Source organism: Cricetulus griseus, chromosome X (assembly GCF_003668045.3).
Source record: "Cricetulus griseus strain 17A/GY chromosome X, alternate assembly CriGri-PICRH-1.0, whole genome shotgun sequence".
NCBI classification, from domain to species: domain Eukaryota; kingdom Metazoa; phylum Chordata; class Mammalia; order Rodentia; family Cricetidae; genus Cricetulus; species Cricetulus griseus.
In genome coordinates this window covers 94,626,777-94,645,661 of record NC_048604.1, presented here as the reverse complement: position 1 = coordinate 94,645,661, position 18,885 = coordinate 94,626,777, and the positions used below count along the sequence as shown (strand labels likewise).

The 18,885-nt window shown below is 41.4% G+C and overlaps 1 protein-coding gene across 1 annotated transcript in view; it reads right to left on the bottom strand.

Annotated features, from left to right (window-relative positions):
• Window positions 1–18,885, bottom strand: part of Sh3kbp1 (SH3 domain containing kinase binding protein 1) — a 339,181-nt gene that overhangs the window by 267,120 nt on the left and 53,176 nt on the right. The window contains exon 2 of the mRNA XM_027432702.2: window positions 18,445–18,602. Coding sequence (XP_027288503.1) covers window positions 18,445–18,602 — 158 coding nt within the window. The remainder of the gene's footprint in view (window positions 1–18,444; window positions 18,603–18,885) is intronic.

The window sequence follows — 18,885 nt, the reverse complement described above, 5'->3', positions numbered from 1 at the left end:
GGCATTTGCAAGAAGTTGTGGCTTCAATCGAGATGTAGCGGTGTTTAAAAAATTTCACAGTACCTTATTCAGAGCTCAGCCAAGATTCCCAGTAGGTTATCAGAACCTGACAGCTTTGGGTACCCCTTATGGTAATTAATTACCTCCTGCTTGGGGTTTGTCTTTTTTTTAACATAGTAAAGGTCACCCAGACCATGATCTGCCATGGTACAATTAGGGGGGTTGAACTGTCCATAGGCTTAAATCCATAACTGACATTTACAATCTGTGCTCCCCTAGACAAGTTCCTTCACTTCTTGGGTTCATGGGAAGCACTAAATAAAGGTTTACTATTTTTCCTCTCATATCATGCAAGCTCATGAACCATCCAGATATGTCAACTGAACCTGCCTGTGTTCAGTTATTATGGTGGACTAGTGAACATGTCATGAAAATTGCATTTCCTTCAATGAATAATCTGTGATTATCAAATACCAGATTTTGGTATATATAAAGGAAGATGTGAGCAAGTTTCTCCTTTCTCTCTCTCTCTCTCTCTCTCTCTCTCTCTCTCTCTCTCTCTCTCTCTCTCTCTCTCTCTCTCGGCCACATATTCCAGCAGCCTCTCTCCCTTATATTTCTTCATTGCATGTTTCAACTATAATTATCTTTTGCTTATTTGCAGTTATGCTCTCTGCCCTCTTTTTGGCTTTCAGCTAAGACCTCTGACCTTGTTATGCCTGTTCTAAAACTAGCATCCCAAACAGCACCTGGCACCTGAGCTCCTTGGAGGTAATATAACAGCTAGGTACTGCATGTGTGTATGCTTCAATAGCTCCAACAGCTATAGTGGATCTGCATCTGGTCTCAGTGACTGCTTCCATCCTTCAGACTGTATTTCCTTGCCAAACTTTGAAATTTGGGGGTTGAAAGTTGAGCATTTTGTGCAAGGCAGTAGATGTTGAGGTCAACACACCTATGGTGTGGGGTGTTGTGTTAACCTAAACAGAAGTTGGGCAGTGATGAGCTTTGAGACACGCTTGTGGGATGAAGAGGGCAGTCCTCAAATATTCTAGGTCAAATAATCTGGCCTTTATGGTGGGCCTGTGTACCTTCTACAGCTGTTTTTGCTCCTCCTCCAGGGCTACAAGCCCCAGCCCATCCCCCAGCAGCAATGGTTCTCCCCAGCAGCAGTCTACCTCTGCTTAGAGCTCTTCTGGCTTCTTTCAGAGTAAAACTTTTTTAGGTGAGGTGGGGTGGTAGAGGAAGGAGTAGAGGCAGGGAGAGTTCCCTTCAGGCAGCAGCAGTGGCATCTCACCAGAGCCCCTGCACTGTGCACTTCCTCTGCAGAAATTAGTCTCTCGTGTTTTTGTCCTTAAGGGAGCAGGTCTGAGTGGATTCCTCCAAGGCTCCCGAGCCAGCACAGTGAGCTTTCTTGTGACTTCCTGACTGGAGGCAGGCTCCTGCAGGAAAGCCTGTGAAGGGACAGAACCCCTCTGACAGCTGCTGCCCCCAGGAGCAGCAGCCCACACTCAGCCTCCAGCAATTTGTCATATTTTCTGTCTTACTCTTCCTACCTTCTTCTCGGCATCTGGCGGCTTCTGCCCCTGCAGCAAATGCTCAGGTCTTCTCCTGTGTCTCAGAAAGCACCTGCTGATCTCCAGGTTGTAAAATGGCCATTTGTTCTGTGAACTTAGTTCTCTTGTTAATTACCAGGCTGATTTTTATTGAAGTGTGGGAGGAACATGTTTGCAGCTCTCTACATCTCTGAGCTGAAACTGTAAGTCTACTTTATTTTTAAAAGAATCAAAAGTGTGTCAACAATGTTTTAACAATTTGATAAAACTAGGCAGCAAATAGCTAGATGTGGGCTACATTGTCATTCTCTTGTATAGTTTAACAGTTGAGAAACATTTCATACTATGAAAGTTGGTGTGGGTGGCCATGGTAGACTGCAATATGACTATAATACTTGGTTCCTATTCAATAATTTACAAAGATCACCTGAGATATCAAAACTAACCTGCACATTTTACTAATTACCCCCACCCCGTGTTGTGTATAGGTAAAAGGGTGCCGTGGCACCAATGTACAAGCCAAAGGACAACTTCAGGGAGCTAGTTCTCTGCTTCCCCCATGTGGGTCCAAGAAACTGAACTCAAGTCAGTGGGTTTTTTCATCTGCTGAGCCACCTCACCAGCCCTACAACCTACGCTTTTGGCAACACTTCAGACCTTATTCTAAAACGCAGAAATTGTCCAAATATACCATTTAGTATCAAAGAAATGAAAGAGGTTGGAATAGAAAAATTAATGTCCCAAAGGGAATAAACTTATTTTCAAATGCACATGCTGAAAAATAAATAATATGACAATGTCACATACTAATTCACTCTTCTTTGAATCAATATCTAAACATCATTGTCAATCTTCATAAAAGTTGAAAGTAAAAAATACACAGGAAGACCCTGGATCAGTTACAAGTACCAGACCCAGACTGCAATACATTTTGTTACATAGCACCTAGTAGCATAACCCTTTGGGTCACCTCAGTCCTCTTACCCATATTCCTCATTTACTGTACTCAGTGATACTATGGAAATGAAAGTGGCACCAGTTTGGTAAGATCTATCTCAAGGAAAGAACTTTCCCTCTTAGTTAAATAATTCACTAGCTCAGGCAATAGCAAATAGATTATATGCTACTAAAAAACGTAGAGCATTTAATAACTCCAAACCTACAAGTTGGTTTTAAGGATGGCATATTAAATCCAATTAAACAGATGAATATTTAACATACTCATTCTGTGACCAAAGACTATTCTAGGAACTCTGGGAAACCAAAGGATGGCAAGAATCACCTACCAATCCTGCCATTGGGACAAAGAAAGGAGAGGTTACAGGGTCAAGAGAAACTCAGGGACAGTACAGCCCAGGAATGGCAAGCATGGCCCTATGGTGAATTTCATTAAAAGGAGAATGACTTTTAATTGTATTTATAATTTAACATCCACTTGGATATTCCAACTGAAAAGGAAAAAAAAAAGAACATAGTTTCGGGTAAACTGAGTACTTGTTTCTCTTTCAACTTAATAAATGAAGGCAGACCTAAGTTTGTCTGTAATGAGGTAATCTGTAATCATCTACCAATGAAGATCGTGACTTTAATTATCCCATATGGTCCTGGGAGATGCACTTCACGTGGACTTGCAATCAGGGCTGCCATTTAGATAGCAACATCACACACTTCACTGTGGCTTGTCAACTGTGATATGTTGATACAAGGGCTGTTTACAAATCAGCTATATCTCTGCATTGCAGTTGCAACCAGCCTGAAATTGATTTCCTATCTAGCTTGAGGATTGGGAATTGTGTTCAGTGTTCAGTTGGCAGCACCCTAGACTTGATTGTCACTTCAAAATATCTGTTAATAGAACCCATTCAAATTCAAGTTTTAAAATAAAAGGATGAGTTAAATTGAATGAAAAAGCATCAGAAGCCAAAAAAAAAAAAAGGAGTGAGGTGTATGGATTTTAACTACCACTAGCAGCAGAAGCTTACACCATAATTGCCTGGATTATATGCACTAAAGTGATCTGCTGTAGTGTGACATCTTGAACTAAATAACAGGGCCGTCCCTGGAAGAAATAGGAATGCATGCAGAAAATTATTCTCAACATTTCAAACCACACAAGGGCTGTTGTCCTCCACATTCAAATTTTCCTGAGTTCATAGTACCTGCCTCAAAAGCCTGATGTAATCACCCATTTAACACAGAGGAGTGTGGTCTTCATATGGCAACTGTATTTCTTACCGGCAAGCTGGCAATTACTGCAATTTCAAGATCAGGACAAAGGACTTAGAAATGTATCACAGTTGTTTAGTACTTAGCTGCTGTGTGCCAGGCTCAGAGTCCCATCCCCAGCATTGCCAAAAAAATTAATAACAACTGAAAATTTCGGTAAGAAAAATATTTGTGCACACACTCATGACATGTCAGCTGAGGGAAATGGTTAAAGACCGAATTGTCAGCAAGAGCCAGGCAATTCGACAGCAACTACAGAGTAGCAGCTATCAACCTGATTCTTTTCCCAGTGTGCCCATGGAAGTTTCAATACAACACATCATCACTTGATAATGTTTATGGTTCTAGACAACTGCAATATGTCTTCTGCCCACCATCTGTCCATGTTGATTTTGGATGTCATTTCTTTACTATGAACCATATCTGGTCAGTCAGAAACCAAACCCCATGACACTGTAGATAATGAAACATCATCCAAACACGCACAGCCCAGCTAAAAGTATGCTCCCATTTAACACTTCACCAGTTCCAATTATATTTTAGTGTAACCATGACCATCGTGTCCATTTAGTAATTATTAAAAATGCTTTTAAATGTATTTTCTTCCATAGTATATTTTTAAAAACCCAACTCTGGGTTGAAGGAGGCTCCCACCATACTGATGACAGCAAGCTGCAATCTGACGTCTAAGCCCTTGACCATGGGTTGTTTACAGCCAGCAAAGTACTTCCTCAAGAGCTGCAGCAGAGCCACCTGTGTGCAGCTGCTTTGCAACACAGCCCCAACTGGAATGAGACCAACACCACACCCTTACTGGTAACCAGTGAGTTGGGCAGCCTCCTTAAAAGAAAAGCTCAGTGTGAAGGGAACGTGGTGACAAAGTCGTCGCCACACACTGAGCACAGGCTTCACACACTTGCCTGGACCCCAGATCTCCATCTGGGACCACCTGCCTCCTGAACCCCAGGGCAGGATGTGGTTTGTCTTGAACAAATTCTCAGCTTACAAATTCAGGCAAGCCCATTTGCTTTGTGTGCTCAGACTCCCAGAAGCGTACTAAATGTGCCCCTTCACACACACACACACACACACACACACACACACACACACACACACACACACTTCTCTGTTTCTCTCAGTCTTCCTGAGAAAAACTTGGTGCTGAAGGGAAGTATGACAAAAGAAATGCCCATGCCTTTGGTAAGCAAAACAGGCAGCTCCAAACAAAAAGAACAGGCTGACTTCATCCACCTCTTTCCACAAATGGTGTGGGGGAGGGAGAGAGGGCGAGGGCTAGCCAGGGAAGCAGGCTTTGTCCTTAGTATCCTGAGAGAGACATCCACATCTCCAACTGCACTCTACCAGAAGTTCCTTTATACCCTTTCACCTCAATCATCCTCAACAGCACAAAGATGGTGAACTTTACTCCTAGACTTGCAGGTAGACTGGGACATCTGTTACTTCAAATTTCCTTCTCACTTAAGAAACTACAGTGAAATCAAAAGTCTGCTTGGTAGCCCTGCAGCCATCTATACTGCTGACATGTCCTACAAGGACAGCTGGCACCTCCAGTGTGGTTTTCAGCTTTTTGTTTGTTTTTTAGCTGTGGCCCTGCTCTAGCCCCCAACTGTTTACTGATATGGATAGGGGTTACTAGGGATGGACAATTTTTACTACTTATTTTTCCAGTTTGATTGATATATGATTGACAAATGAACACTATGTAGGATGTACAATATAAAGATCTGACTATGCATTATGAAATGCTTATTGGCATCAAGCTAATTATCATATCCATAACTCCCACAGGGTGGAATCAGAGAACTGACTCCTGAAAATGGTCTCTTAATTTCCTTAAGCAGAATCCCAACATGTACACATACTAATAAACAAATGTAACTTAAAGTTTTTAAAGAATGCTTGACTGAGCTGGACGTTGGTGGCGCATGCCTTTAATCCCAGCACTTGGGAGGCAGAGGCAGGCAGATCTCTGTGAGTTCGAGACCAGCCTGGTCTACAAGAGCTAGTTCCAGGACAGCCTCCAAAGCCACAGAGAAACCCTGTCTCAAAAAACAAAAACAAAACAAAACAAAAAAGGAAAACCAACAAAAAACTTGACTGGATGTAGATACTCATACATTAAATCCCAGCACTTGGGAGGCAGAGGCAGAGGATCACAGTATGGTCAAAGCCAGCCTGCTTTAAATAGTGAGTTTCAGAACAGCCAGGGCCACACAGAGAAACCCTGTCTCAAAAATACTTAGCAAGCAACTACAAATAAAATTTAGAAAATAGCTGCAAAAACTGGAAGTATAGAACTGAAAAAAGAGTCAAATTAAAAAGCCTAGTGGATTAGTTCAGTAATCAATTAGGCATGACGCCAGAAAGAATCAATGAAGTTGACAATGCATCAATAAAATGTATTCAGTCTGTGCAACAGACAGAAAGCAGCCTCAGACATTCATGGGACAACACTGTTTGTTTCCTTATATTCCAGGAGAGTAAGAATATGGGAAGAATAATTCAAACAAATAATGGATGAAAACTCACTAGATTCGGTAAAAGGCATAAACTTCCAGAGTCACAAACTGCAGAATCTAAATAGGATAAACTCAAAGAAAATTTTGTCAAGGAATTTCACAATTGAACTCATAAAAATTAATGACAAAGAAAAAAGCAAATAAGACATTACCTATAAGGAAAGAAAGATTGGATTGACAAAGGCTTTGTCATATAAAACCACAGAGTTCAGTGGGTAAAGTGCTTGCTGTGCAAACATGAGATCCTGAGTTTGGATTCTCAGCACCCACGTTAGAGCCAGGATTGGCAGCAAGCATCTCTAGCCCCAGTGCTGGCTGGTGAGGGGGAAGTACAGTGGATTCCGGGAGCTTACTAAACAATGAGTCTAGCTGAATTAGCGGCTAGCTTCCATAGTGCTAGAAGTTGCATAGTGTATATGACTAGAGGAGAAAAAGAATCATCTTACCCAGCTGTGAAGCCTGCAAACTACAACAATGACTTGGCACAATAGTGGCATGGGAAGAACAAAACACTTTTTGGTTGGGTTTATTTACTGTTCCACAAGTTGAAACTCATACGTGGCACCATTATCAGGCCAAGAACCTATGGCTAGACATGCCATAGGCTCTAGGGGAGAACCTGCTAAATTATGCTAAATGGACATTGTTAATAATATAACATATATACAGCAACCCCTCCTCCCAATGCTCAGCAATCGTTGCAGAAGAGATAAGCCAGAGGAGGTAGATGACTATAGGGACAGTATCTTCTGGACACACGAGGGCAGCTACACACAGGTATTCATAGCAGTTGTGTTAGCATGCACAATACCCAGCAATGGAGAGGGGAGTTGGTCATGAAATCCTATCCCTAGCTGAGGCGTTATTAGCAATTGTTAGCTGCTAGGAGGGGGGGGGGCTGTATAAAATAAGGACATGGCAGCTCCAAGGTGTGGTTGAGGAGAAGGATTTTATTATAGATATGAGAAGAATCCAGAGCAGAGAGAGAATGAAGTAGACTAACCATGACTAGCAGAATAGTCCAGGCCATGAGAGGGGTAGGGGGAGCAAGAAAGGAAGAGAAGACAAAAGAGAGAGAACAAAGAGAGGGGGCCAAAAGGACCAAGAAAACCAGAGAGAGCCTAGCCAAAATGGCAGGGTTATGTAGAAATGATGAGCTGGGGGAAGGAAAGCCCATGAGCTGGAGAAGTTTAGGGTAGGGGGAAAGCTGAGAGGAGCTAAGATGCTAGCATGGACTCAATAACAGGCATTTTCTTTTTGATGCTGAGAAATCTCGGTGGCCAGGGTATGCTTTAGTATGCTAATAGGCACCACGGTTAGCCATTTGTCCCCAGGCTCTTTTGAACTTGACAGAGTTTCAGTTTTCTCTAAGAATGAACAATGATATATGAACAATGATAAAGACTTGATTCCCCCAAGAACTACAATCGCATATGTATATATAAAAAACAAAGCTTTAGGAACAGTAGGAGGGCAAGGGATAAAAGAGAAAAGTGAAGAATATAATCAAAACCATAATCAAAGCATATTTTATGTATATAATTTATATATATGATGAATTTTGAAATTTAAGATGGAGCTCCAGAATGCAATGGATTCTTGATTTGTAGTGGTTTACCTTATAATTTTGAAAATGATAGGAAGCTGGATGGTGATGGTGCACGCCTTTGATCCCAGCACTTAGGAGGCAGAGGCAGGGGAATCTCTGAGTTTGAGGTCATGCTGGTCTATAGAGCTAGTTACAGGACAGCCAAAGCTACACAAAGAAACCCTGACTTGAAAAACCAAACAACAACAACAACAACGAAAAGAAAGAAAAAGAAAACAATAGTAATTCAGCTGAAACTGTATTTCAGGTCTTGGAGTTTGATCATTTTCTGAGTGGCATGTAGCAGAATACTCTGTCACAAGGTTGAGCAGTAGCAGTGAGCCACAGCTGCCAGTCAGACACATGATCATGAGGGTAAACAACTGATATTCTTCAGTACACTCGGTTACTGGTCTTTTATAAGTCAAGTATATTAAATGTATATTTGACTTACGATAATTTTAATTTCATGAGGTGTTTATTAGGAAGAAAGTCAAGGAGAAAATTCAGATAGGATGAAATGAAAGACAGACAAATCTATAATTACAGCTGGGAAATTTAGTATCACGTTTCTCAGTATTTGACAGAACTACTATGTGGGAAAGCAGTGTAGATGCAGAACTAAACAACATGACCAACCAAAAGGTTCCAGCTGGTTTTTATAGATGACTCCACCCTTACATAGCATAGTACACATTCCTTTTAAGTATTTATAGACCTTACCTTGAGTAATAATAATAATAATAATAATAATAATAATAATAATAATAAGCTAACCTCAACCTATTTAAATGACTTGAAATCATACAGAATATATTCTCTTGTCATAATATAATCAATCTGAAAGTCAACAGCCAAAAGATACCAGAAAAGTCTCGAAACACTTAGAAATCAAATGACACATATCTAGATAATTTGTGTCCAGCAATGAGAAGTCTGTTTCTCTTACCTGTCGCCTCCCTGATTTTGTTTGGTTTACACAAATCAGTTAACATACACTAACTACTAATGCAAATATTAAGGCACTCTAAGACACTGGAAACGTTCTGGGTGTTTGTCAGTTGGGTGCCGTCAGCAGTCAGAAGCTGCAGTGGAGTTAGGAGTATTGGAAGTCTACTTGGAGGCCTTTTGTCTTTAGAAATCAAAGGGCAGACTAGTAGGGTAGTGTAGGTAGAGCTGTGATGTTCATCAGTCCTGGACAACCTAACAGCCAAGGACTTCCTGATCAAAGACGACCCTGTAGAAAAGGGAAGATGTTGATACAAATTAAATTCTAGAGACCCAAAGTATGGCATGGTGACACTAATAACAATATATTGAATAGTAGTTGAAACCTGAGGGCTATCACGGTTTTCCCCCATGTCACTCAGGGACAAGAATCAGAGAACCATCCTTCAGATCAATTGTTATCTGTACTTTAAGCCATATCCGTTTTCAAACAACATCCATTTGTTCTCTGGAAGTTCTGGAGGTCAGAAATGCTAATAGGCTCAACTCTGGGTCCCACACAGCAATTTTAAGCTGGCAACCAGGGTGAGAAATGCTTGAGGAATGCATTGCCAACCTCATTTGGGTTTTTTGGTAGAATATATTTTCTGTGACTGAAAGTATGAAACCTTAGTTTCTTCTGTGACTAAAGTCTCTTCCTGCTCCTACAGGTTGCTGCAGTGCTCTTCAGTGGAGTCTGACTTCCTGTCTGTCATGTAAGCACAGAAAGTGCTCAGCTCTTAAAGGTTCGCATACTAAATTAGGGCCAGCTGATAACCTCCCATTCCAGGTCAGCTGTGCCATTCAGCGTAACATGATCACAAGTTACCATGTGTCACAGTCACAGGTTATCAGGATTTGAGGGTGAATCTTGGGTGATCATTTCTAGACATCTGCTTATTTTACTAACCCTGAGTAAGGAGCAGAAGAAAATTAAGGCTTTGACGGAGAGGTTCTACCATTTGATTGTATTCACTCTAGTGGATTTAAAAGGAGAATTTATTTACATATTGCTATGTTTTTTAAATCATTTATTCTCACTGATTACTAGTCATAGAGCGTATTTATCTGTTGAAGTTATGTTTTCATGCTATATTCTATATAAAGTGTAGACATTTTATTATAATACTACACATGATTATGCCAACCATTCATAAAGCTACTCTATAATATATAGTATAGATAATGAGGATACTTTAGAAACAGCATTATAATATTTTCAAATCTAAGTCACCAACTACCAATTCATGTTCTTGAAAAAAGATATAGATTCAAAAAATGGTGCTGCCCTATCAGTGCCACAGAATAAAATAAATGACCCAGCTTTACTAAGTAGCAGAATCATCTGAGCTGTTTTGTTTTGAGACAGGGCCTCCTGTAGCCCCAGCTGGCCTTGAACTACAACTTGCTACATAGTGGAGGATGATCTTGAACTCCTGATCCTTCTACCTCACCTCCTGAGTGTTGGGATTACCACAGTGAACCACTACATAACCTGGCTTTGAAACAAACCTTTTAAAAATATCCGAAGTCTCTTATCCCAACTCCTCCCTCCACCTCAAAATTCTGACAATGCAACCCCCCAGAGCACAGCCACAGAAGAGACTCAGGGTTAGATTTCTCAGCTGGAGCCCCACACTCATAAGATTTACTATCCAGCAACATCCTCGACAGTTTAGATTGTGATCTGCTAGAAAGCTGGAGGTTAGAGCACATGGTCTAAAAGTTCCTTTCTAAGTGAAGATTTGATAACCCTGTCATTAAGGCAATAAGATTATATTATACACAATCAACTCAGTGAGGGGACTACGCTTCACTAAGATCACAGCTCTCCACGACTCACAAGATGCACCCCCTTCCTGTACTGCTACGGTTAAAGCCTGAGATTTCAAATGATATGGGCCCTTACACATGTGTCCTTAATAATTACTCCACACCCTACTCAGATGCCATTGGGAGAAATGTTGCACCAACAGTTCCAATTATTGGACTTAGGACTTTTTATGAAAATAAACTATGTGTTTAATGGTGAAAAGATAATTTGAGTTAGAATTGCTTGCTGTTGAAGGGTACTAAGGATGGAAAACAACAGTCACACTCCTACTGAATGGCATATACTAAGCACTGAAAAATGACAAGCTTGCATACTAATTAATAAAAATGAAATGTTTTCCCTAATTGCCTTACTTTAGAATTTGTAGGAAAAATAGTGCAAGCCTGTGAGTAGATGGAAGCTGCCTTGCTCCTGTTGTTGCTTGCTTGTCTTGTCTCACTGTGTAGCCCTGGCTGGCCTGGGACTCACTATGGAGACCAGGCTGGCCTTGAACTCGCAGACTCACTAGCCTCTGCTTCTTGAGTGCTGGGATTAAAAGCATATACCACTACACAAGGCCAAGGCTGTTTTTTTTAAGGTTTGATATCTGATTTTACTCCTTTTGGTAAGACATCTGGAGGAAGCATAATGCAGCAGGAGGTAAAGACAGAGCAGAATACCATCAGCCAGCTAGACAATGCTATCAGATTGGAGGCTCAGTTTCTGGAGCCAGCTGTCTGGATTCCAGGGTTCTTTTTGTTCCCTACTAGTTCCTGCAGCTGTGGATAAGCCCCTTAATGCTGATATACATTGTTGCCTTTTCTGAGCATTTTTCTAAATCAAAAGAGTACCTATATCACAGAATGATACAATTTCATGAAATAATGCACATGAAGGCCCCAGCCTCTCTTCCTGCCTGACAAACAGTAGTGCCCAGTACATTATGACTATTGCACTCAGATTATACATACAATACTAGGCAGCCAGTAAGCCTTGAGTAGAATGCAGCCATTTTAATTCCATAAAGTAACCCAGTGACTGGGGTCTAAAAAGGGTCCATCTAGCATGTTCAAATAGTTGCTTTAATGAATGAACTCAGAAACTCCTCAAGTGACATTTTAATCAGAAACACCTTTGTCAATCATCTTTGCAGAAGAATGTCTAACACATGCTCTCCAAAGCTATGGTACAGACAATGTACATTTTGTCCTGTGGAAGAAATTATGTTTGTGACAATATGGGACTCTGTTCAATATGTCTTCATTATGTTCATATCCTTTGGTGTTTAAACACTAGTTAGAGTCCTCTCTAGCAGACACCCAGTAAATGTCTACTCTGAGAGTACAGCAGACCTTCATATACCCAGGCACTTCACTATGATAGTTGAGCAAAAAGAGACATTTGCAGGGCTGGTCATTGAGCCTAATGGTAGAGAGCTTGCCTGGCACGAGTGAGACTGGATGTGAGTGAGATGGATTCTATCCTCAGAACTAAACATAAAAAGAAAGAAGAGCCTCTGCCCATAATGAAACACACCTGCAGAATCCCCTGCTACTTTTTAAAAATAAGCAGGGATCTAGAAGATAACCATTGCTATAAATCACAAATAAATAGCCTTTGGGTTGGAAATGTAAAGAAAAGCAAAATTTTTGTAAAGGGAACTCCAAGAATGATGCTCAGTATAAAAGAGCAATGTGGAAATGTCTACTGCATGCCACTTGTTGAAGTAGATTCCTGCTCATTTCCTAAACCAAGAACAGCAGAAAAACTCTGAGCTTCCTCTCAATGTGACACAAATATGTAGAATATTGGCTTTTTGCCTCATTTAGGGACTACATTGGCCAATCTTTACGCAAACACAAAAAAGAAAGCTCTGAATATGCCAAAGACAGATTTCAAACACCCAGCAAGCGAGAACTAAGGAGATGGAAAACGGAGCTGAGAACTGTTAGACTTGCAGGCATAGAATGCAAATTGCAAGCAAATGCACTTCAGCTTTTAACAATGGAGCAGGCGGCATGTACAGCTCCTTCCATAGAAGCACACAGAGCCCGGGCCAAGAAAACAGCTCACTTCCTCACAGACAGTATCAGATGCATTTCAAGATCAACAACCATATTCTTTTAACCCCTACCGCAACTTCCTGCTTTCTGCTTGTGAATTACAAAATGTCTCAGGCCTCAGGCCTACTTCGCTTTGTCATACGTTACCAAGGAGTCCATATTAAGAGATACCAGAAATCATCAAAGCACAATGTTGTATGCATCTCAGAGTAAAGATTTTCAAGGATGATATTTGTAATTAAATCCAAAGAAGGAGTCCACATCTCCCTAGAATATCAGTTGCCCTCTGTTTTGTGTGGTAGTTTGAGGTCTCAGAAAGGATATAGACTTCTCCATTAAATGACTGATGATTCATCCTGTTATTTCCTAATATTGTACACCATACTATGGTCTTTCATGGTCAGTTCAAGAAAACAATACCCAAACCTGGAAATTAGGCCAGAAGAAAACAAAAAAAGCCCATGCTCATGGGACCTTATAGTGCTATGTTAATGCACTTTCTTTAGGGAGGCCCCAGGAGAGCCATCTGCCTCTCTGGAAATATAAACTGACTAATACTTTATTAGGACATTTTACAGCTCCACAAAGTCAGAGAATAACTCATAGAAAACACAGTATAGCATACAGCTTCTTTTCTCCTCTGGTAGAAATGATAGCTCCAAAGGTTAGGGTTTTATTGTCCTCTAAGACATGAGCCAGTTTTCAATCTCACTTTACAATCTTATTTGAATATTCCACTGACTTTTTAATCAATTCCTCATATCCTCAGTAAATCAAGGTTTGTTATTCCACTGGTTTCCTCATTAAATGAGTCCAACAAAGCTTAGATACATGCTCTCTATGTGCATGTTTTTAATAATATACGGATTAGTCTTTGATAGTTCCTGGCCCTACCAATCAAAGGAGATACAAGAGACTGAGCTCTGTGTCAGCTCTCCTTTGCCAGTCAGACGCACAAAGATTCAGGGTGTTTCATTCACTGGGCATTACATGTAGCAAACAAGAGGCTCAAAGTACATGTATCACCCCCCTCTCTTACAGGTGCCCCAGCTTTCTGTTTTGTTTTGTTTTTTGAGACAGGGTCTCTCTATATTGCCATGGCTGTCCAGGAACTCACTCTGTACACCAGGCTGCCTCTGTCTCCCAAGTGCTGGGATTAAAGGTGTGCACCACCAACCCCCCGACTTCCATGGCTTACTTTAAACAGAAAAAAAAACTACTGGTTGAAATCAAGGGTAGTATTTCCACCCCTAAAAGTGCATTATAAACATACAAAATGGGGACTTGTGTTCATAGAAGACATAGAAGAATGCCACAAAATTTCCCAAATGAAATTACCCAAATGGTCATCAGCAGTAACAGTAACAACAAAAAATGGATCAACAAGTTATGATATATTCATTTCTATGCAATACTATATGAAAGAATTAAGTGCAACAATTTTGTGACACAAAAGACATGTAAACCAGCAAGTGTTCTTACAGTCCTACTTACATAACAATTCAAGTATAGGAACACTAATCCATCACAATAAACTGGCTACCAGGAAGGGGTGAATGGCTAGGAAAAAGCAAGAGAACTTTGTGGGGTGGGAGATGGCAGAAATAGTATTGGTGTAGCTGGTAGCTGTAGAGGAATATTCTTATGTAAAATCAAAATCATGATGCATGCTAGTGGCCTATGCAGTTTAGTCTACGTAATTTTTTTTTTTTTTTTTACTTTTTGAGACAGGGTTTCTCTGTGTAGCTTTGGAACCTGTCCTAGAATTCACTCTGTAGACCAGGCTGGTCTCAAACTCACATAGATCCACCTGCCGCTGCCTCCCAAGTGCTGGGATTAAAGGTGTATGCTGCTGCCGCCGCCACCACCACCACCACCACCACCACCACCGGGCCTAGTCTATGTAAATTTTATCTTTAAAACAAATTAATTTTTGAAGTGACACAAGATAAAGAAAAACGTATTCTAAAGCAGTCAGTGTATGGTGATTGATACAGAGACCCATATACAAAACTAGAGTGTTCAGCCCTTGATGGTACATCATGGAGGAGGGGGCAGAGAGACTATAAGAGCCAGTAGTAGTGGATACCTGCAGCAAAACAGTATTTGCCAGACATGACAACATCATTATACACATGAACTCAGGGCAGCTGTGACTGCATATACAAGATCAAGGGAAACTGAATACTATCATGGATGGCGGGTGGGTTCATTAATGCCCACTCCTATTCAAGTTATTAGCCAGTGATGGCTGCTGTGGGAAGAAGAGTGGGTTTTCTTCATGGATTCAGTCCTGAGGTTCATTTAGGCAGTAGTAAATGATGGACTCCATGATTTTAAAAACAGCTTGGCAAGCCTTTAATCCCAGCACTTGGAGGTAGGGGTAAGCAGATCTCTGAGTTTGAGGCCAACATGATATACAGAGTGAGTTCCAGGTCAGCCAAAGCTGTTACATAGAAACCCTGTTTCAAAAAAGCAGAGGGGGGGTCATATGAAGTTGGGAGGAGAGGGAAGGAATTGATGGGGAGTGAATAGGAGAGTGGATTTGATCCAAACATTTTATCTTATATGAAATTCTCAAACAATCAAACAGAGAGATTATAAGAAGAAAAAGTGGGGGGAAAGGGATGGGAGAAAAAAAGGATTTGAAAAGATTCTTCTGGAATATTTAATGTAAATGAATAAAAGTGGGACAAACTAAAAAAAGAAAAAACCACTGAGAACTGGCAAAGGACAGGCCTGTTCTTAATAGTGCAATAGGTGCGTATACAGGACACCAAGAGGATGGCAGCAATTCCTGTTTGAGAGACTGACACAACAAGCTGAAGGTGGTCACTGAATGTCTTCACTTTAGGAAAGTATGCTCAAATGAGGCACTAGGGATTTGATAAATGAATTGAGAAAATACTTAAGGCAGTTCTCTGATAACATCAACAGAGGCACACAAATGACGGGACTCCACAAGATTACTTAATTCAATCCAAGACAAATTAATTCTTAAGCTAAATGAAATATTCAAAACTGGCAGATGTATGCCAATATGATTGTTATTGCTTAAAAACACATTTTCTTTTTAAAATCTGCTGCGGGAGCTTTGATTGTTGTTAAACTTTCTTGTATCCACCTACTGAGTTTTCAATAATAAGCCTAAGGGTGAAGACTTGAAAATAGACTCAGCCATCTGAAAGAATCGAAGTTTCTCTAGATTGTGACAGTCACAAGCAGCACCACCCCTAGACATTTCTATTTTATCCACCATGGATGGACCAAGTACCTCCCAAGAACATGACTTCCTCTCACTGAACAAGGGTTCGAGCCTAGATTAGGAGACAACTGATTAGGAAAAACAAGGGGAGAGGGCCATTCCTTTACATGGTAACAGGACCAAAGGCACACTTACTAGATGGCTGCCACTGTGTTCAATGATTGCCAGTACTGTGTCATTTAATCCTCAAAGCAGACAATGAGGTGGTTGGGCTTACAAAAGATAACAGAAGGCCCAGATCACCCTGGGGCCAGATTAATAGATTTTTTTTCAAAGAAGAAGTATAAAGAAAACCTTAACACAGTAGAAATGAGGCTAAAGACAAAGCCCCCAGAAGGCATAGAGGAGACACTGAATGAGAACAGCCACTTCTCTGGTAAGGGATACAGGCAGCGCAGGGTCACCCCACAGGCAGGAAGGAGCCTGAGGAGTAGGTTCCCTCAGGCTCCCTGTGGTTCCCCCTCCCTTCTCTCTCACCCTAGCACAACCTGGAACCAGTGCCCATCACATGCAGGGGTCTGCAGCTGAGGGTTCCCAAGTCTAAGCCAAGGCAGCAAGGCCAGGCAATGAAGAATGACCTGGCAAAAAGGCCCAAATGACCTCTCCCTCCCTCGCAGGGAAAGCACCTTCAGTTCTCCAGGCCCACAGCACTGCCAAAGAGAGAATACTGGATAATTGCTGCCCTGCTTCCCATCTGCCTTCCACAATCCTTCAGAGCACATGAAGAAGGAGCCCCAAATCAATTCTATAGGTTTACTCAATGCCTTCCAATTCAGTTCTATGGATCTGTGCAACGAGACACATTAAAAACTGTCAGAACACAAAGAACTTTCCCTCTACACTTGAAGCTCACACTACAGTCTCTTCTCATGCTTCTCCTCTTTTCCCATGCCCCACCTCTTTATCACACTCCTCCCTTTCCCAAGGCTCACCCTCCTTCCCAGGATCCTCTCTGCTCTTTGTCATACCCTCTTCTCTTGTTCCTTCTTCTCTCTCATTCACCCAACCACTGCCCCCTCCTTTGGGAAACCTCTCCTTTCACATCCAACTTTGGCCCAACTTCAAGTTCCTTTCCAAAGTGGGAAGTTTTGTTTGGAAAGGCACAAGAATTACCACTCATATACATATCAACAGAATCAATCAGTGGTAGCCCAGAAATTATGCTTTTCTACCCTAAGAATGGGAGGAAGCTCCTTGAGTCCAGCATGATCTCAACACCCCTACCACAGAAAGCAAAGCAATGCTTAGCAGCATATTTCCAGCCAAACTCTATCCCATTCCCCCAGCTTTCTGAACACTAAAAAGGAAATGAAAGAAAGAGAGGCTGACAGGGTCACCTGGAGGCAAGACCCTGAAGAAAAACTGAATTAGAGTCCTTTTCATTTTAGATTTCCACAGGGTACAGGTAGAGAGGCACAAGCTTTGGAACTGTGCAGTTCTTCACATGGTTTTCACCAATTACCACCACCATCACCACCCATCATAAAGCCTTTCCACCCAGGCCTTGATACTCCTTTGAGGGGGACACACAATTATCTAGGTGCAAGATTTATCAAACAACCTGTTCTATACAGCTAAGACACACTCCTGATTATGGCCTGCTACCACAGAGAATTCATCTATAGGCCTGGGATTCTACATGAAGCTCTTCCTATGGAGGGCAATCATCTCTTCTCCAGCATGGGACAGGAAGCTTGTGGCCCTGGGGCTTTTAGACCTGGTTAGTATTTCCCATGAAGAACAGCCTCCGGCAACCTCTTATTAACCAGAAAATTCATACTGCTGTTTACAGTGGTTGAGACACATCATTTATTAACAGGAATGAAAACATTTTGCAATTAAGCCCTAAATGAATTTGACAAAGGGCACAGGTTTCAAAATCTTCCTGATGAAACAGGTTTTAATCAGTGCTTCATAGACATAAAGGGATAAAGGAAAACAATGCTGCTCCTATCACAAAGGCATATCTATGAGGAAAAAGTGGGAAAGAGCACCACTTAGATTCTGCATTTGATCTGGATGCTACCGGCACAAATGGCCAAAACTGAGTTTCAAATTCCATTCTTCATGAAATGGAAAAGGAAACAATCCTTTCAGACTCTTAAAGCAAATAAACAAATATATAAACCAAACAATTTCACAGGCTTTATATTTTCTCACTGTTTTCTAAAAAGTGATAAACCATTGTGGGAAAGATCATTCTGGGTCTTAAAATGTCACTTTAAAACAAATGATATCCTACATCCACAGGGCAAAATTATACATGCTCTCCTTGACATCACCCAGGAGATCAAGCTGCCAGTGACACCCCGAAGAGCCCCATGCACTTTATCCTCATCCCCCACAGCCTTTTGGTCTTCAAAGCACACACAGGAAACAGGAAAAAGGGTTTGGCTTTGTACTCACTCTTACAAAGTTGTCAGGGAACAAACCTCTCCTGCCGTTGATCTGCCCCTCCCACCAGCCTCCATCCTCCTTCCTGATGTTGGTGATGACCTCACCCACGCTGATCGTCAGCTCATCATCATGTTGGGCCTGGTAATCAAACTCCACTATGGCCTCCACTGCAAGGAAAAGAAACCAAAAGAGCAACTTAGGGTCAGCTGTCATAGAAGTCTGAGCTTCAGCATTCCCTGCAAGACCAATAAAGTCAGATTAAAGGGACTTCCCCTTAGAAATAGTTAAAATAACAGGCAACTTGATTTTGGTTAACCTGAAGCCTATATAGCACAAAACCACGAAGTGCTGGTCGTGGTCAGACACAGGCAGAGTGGCCTACAATTCTGTGTCAGAGCCAGGATGGGCTTCAGAAGGGAAACCACACAGTGACAGTGGCCTAACAATACT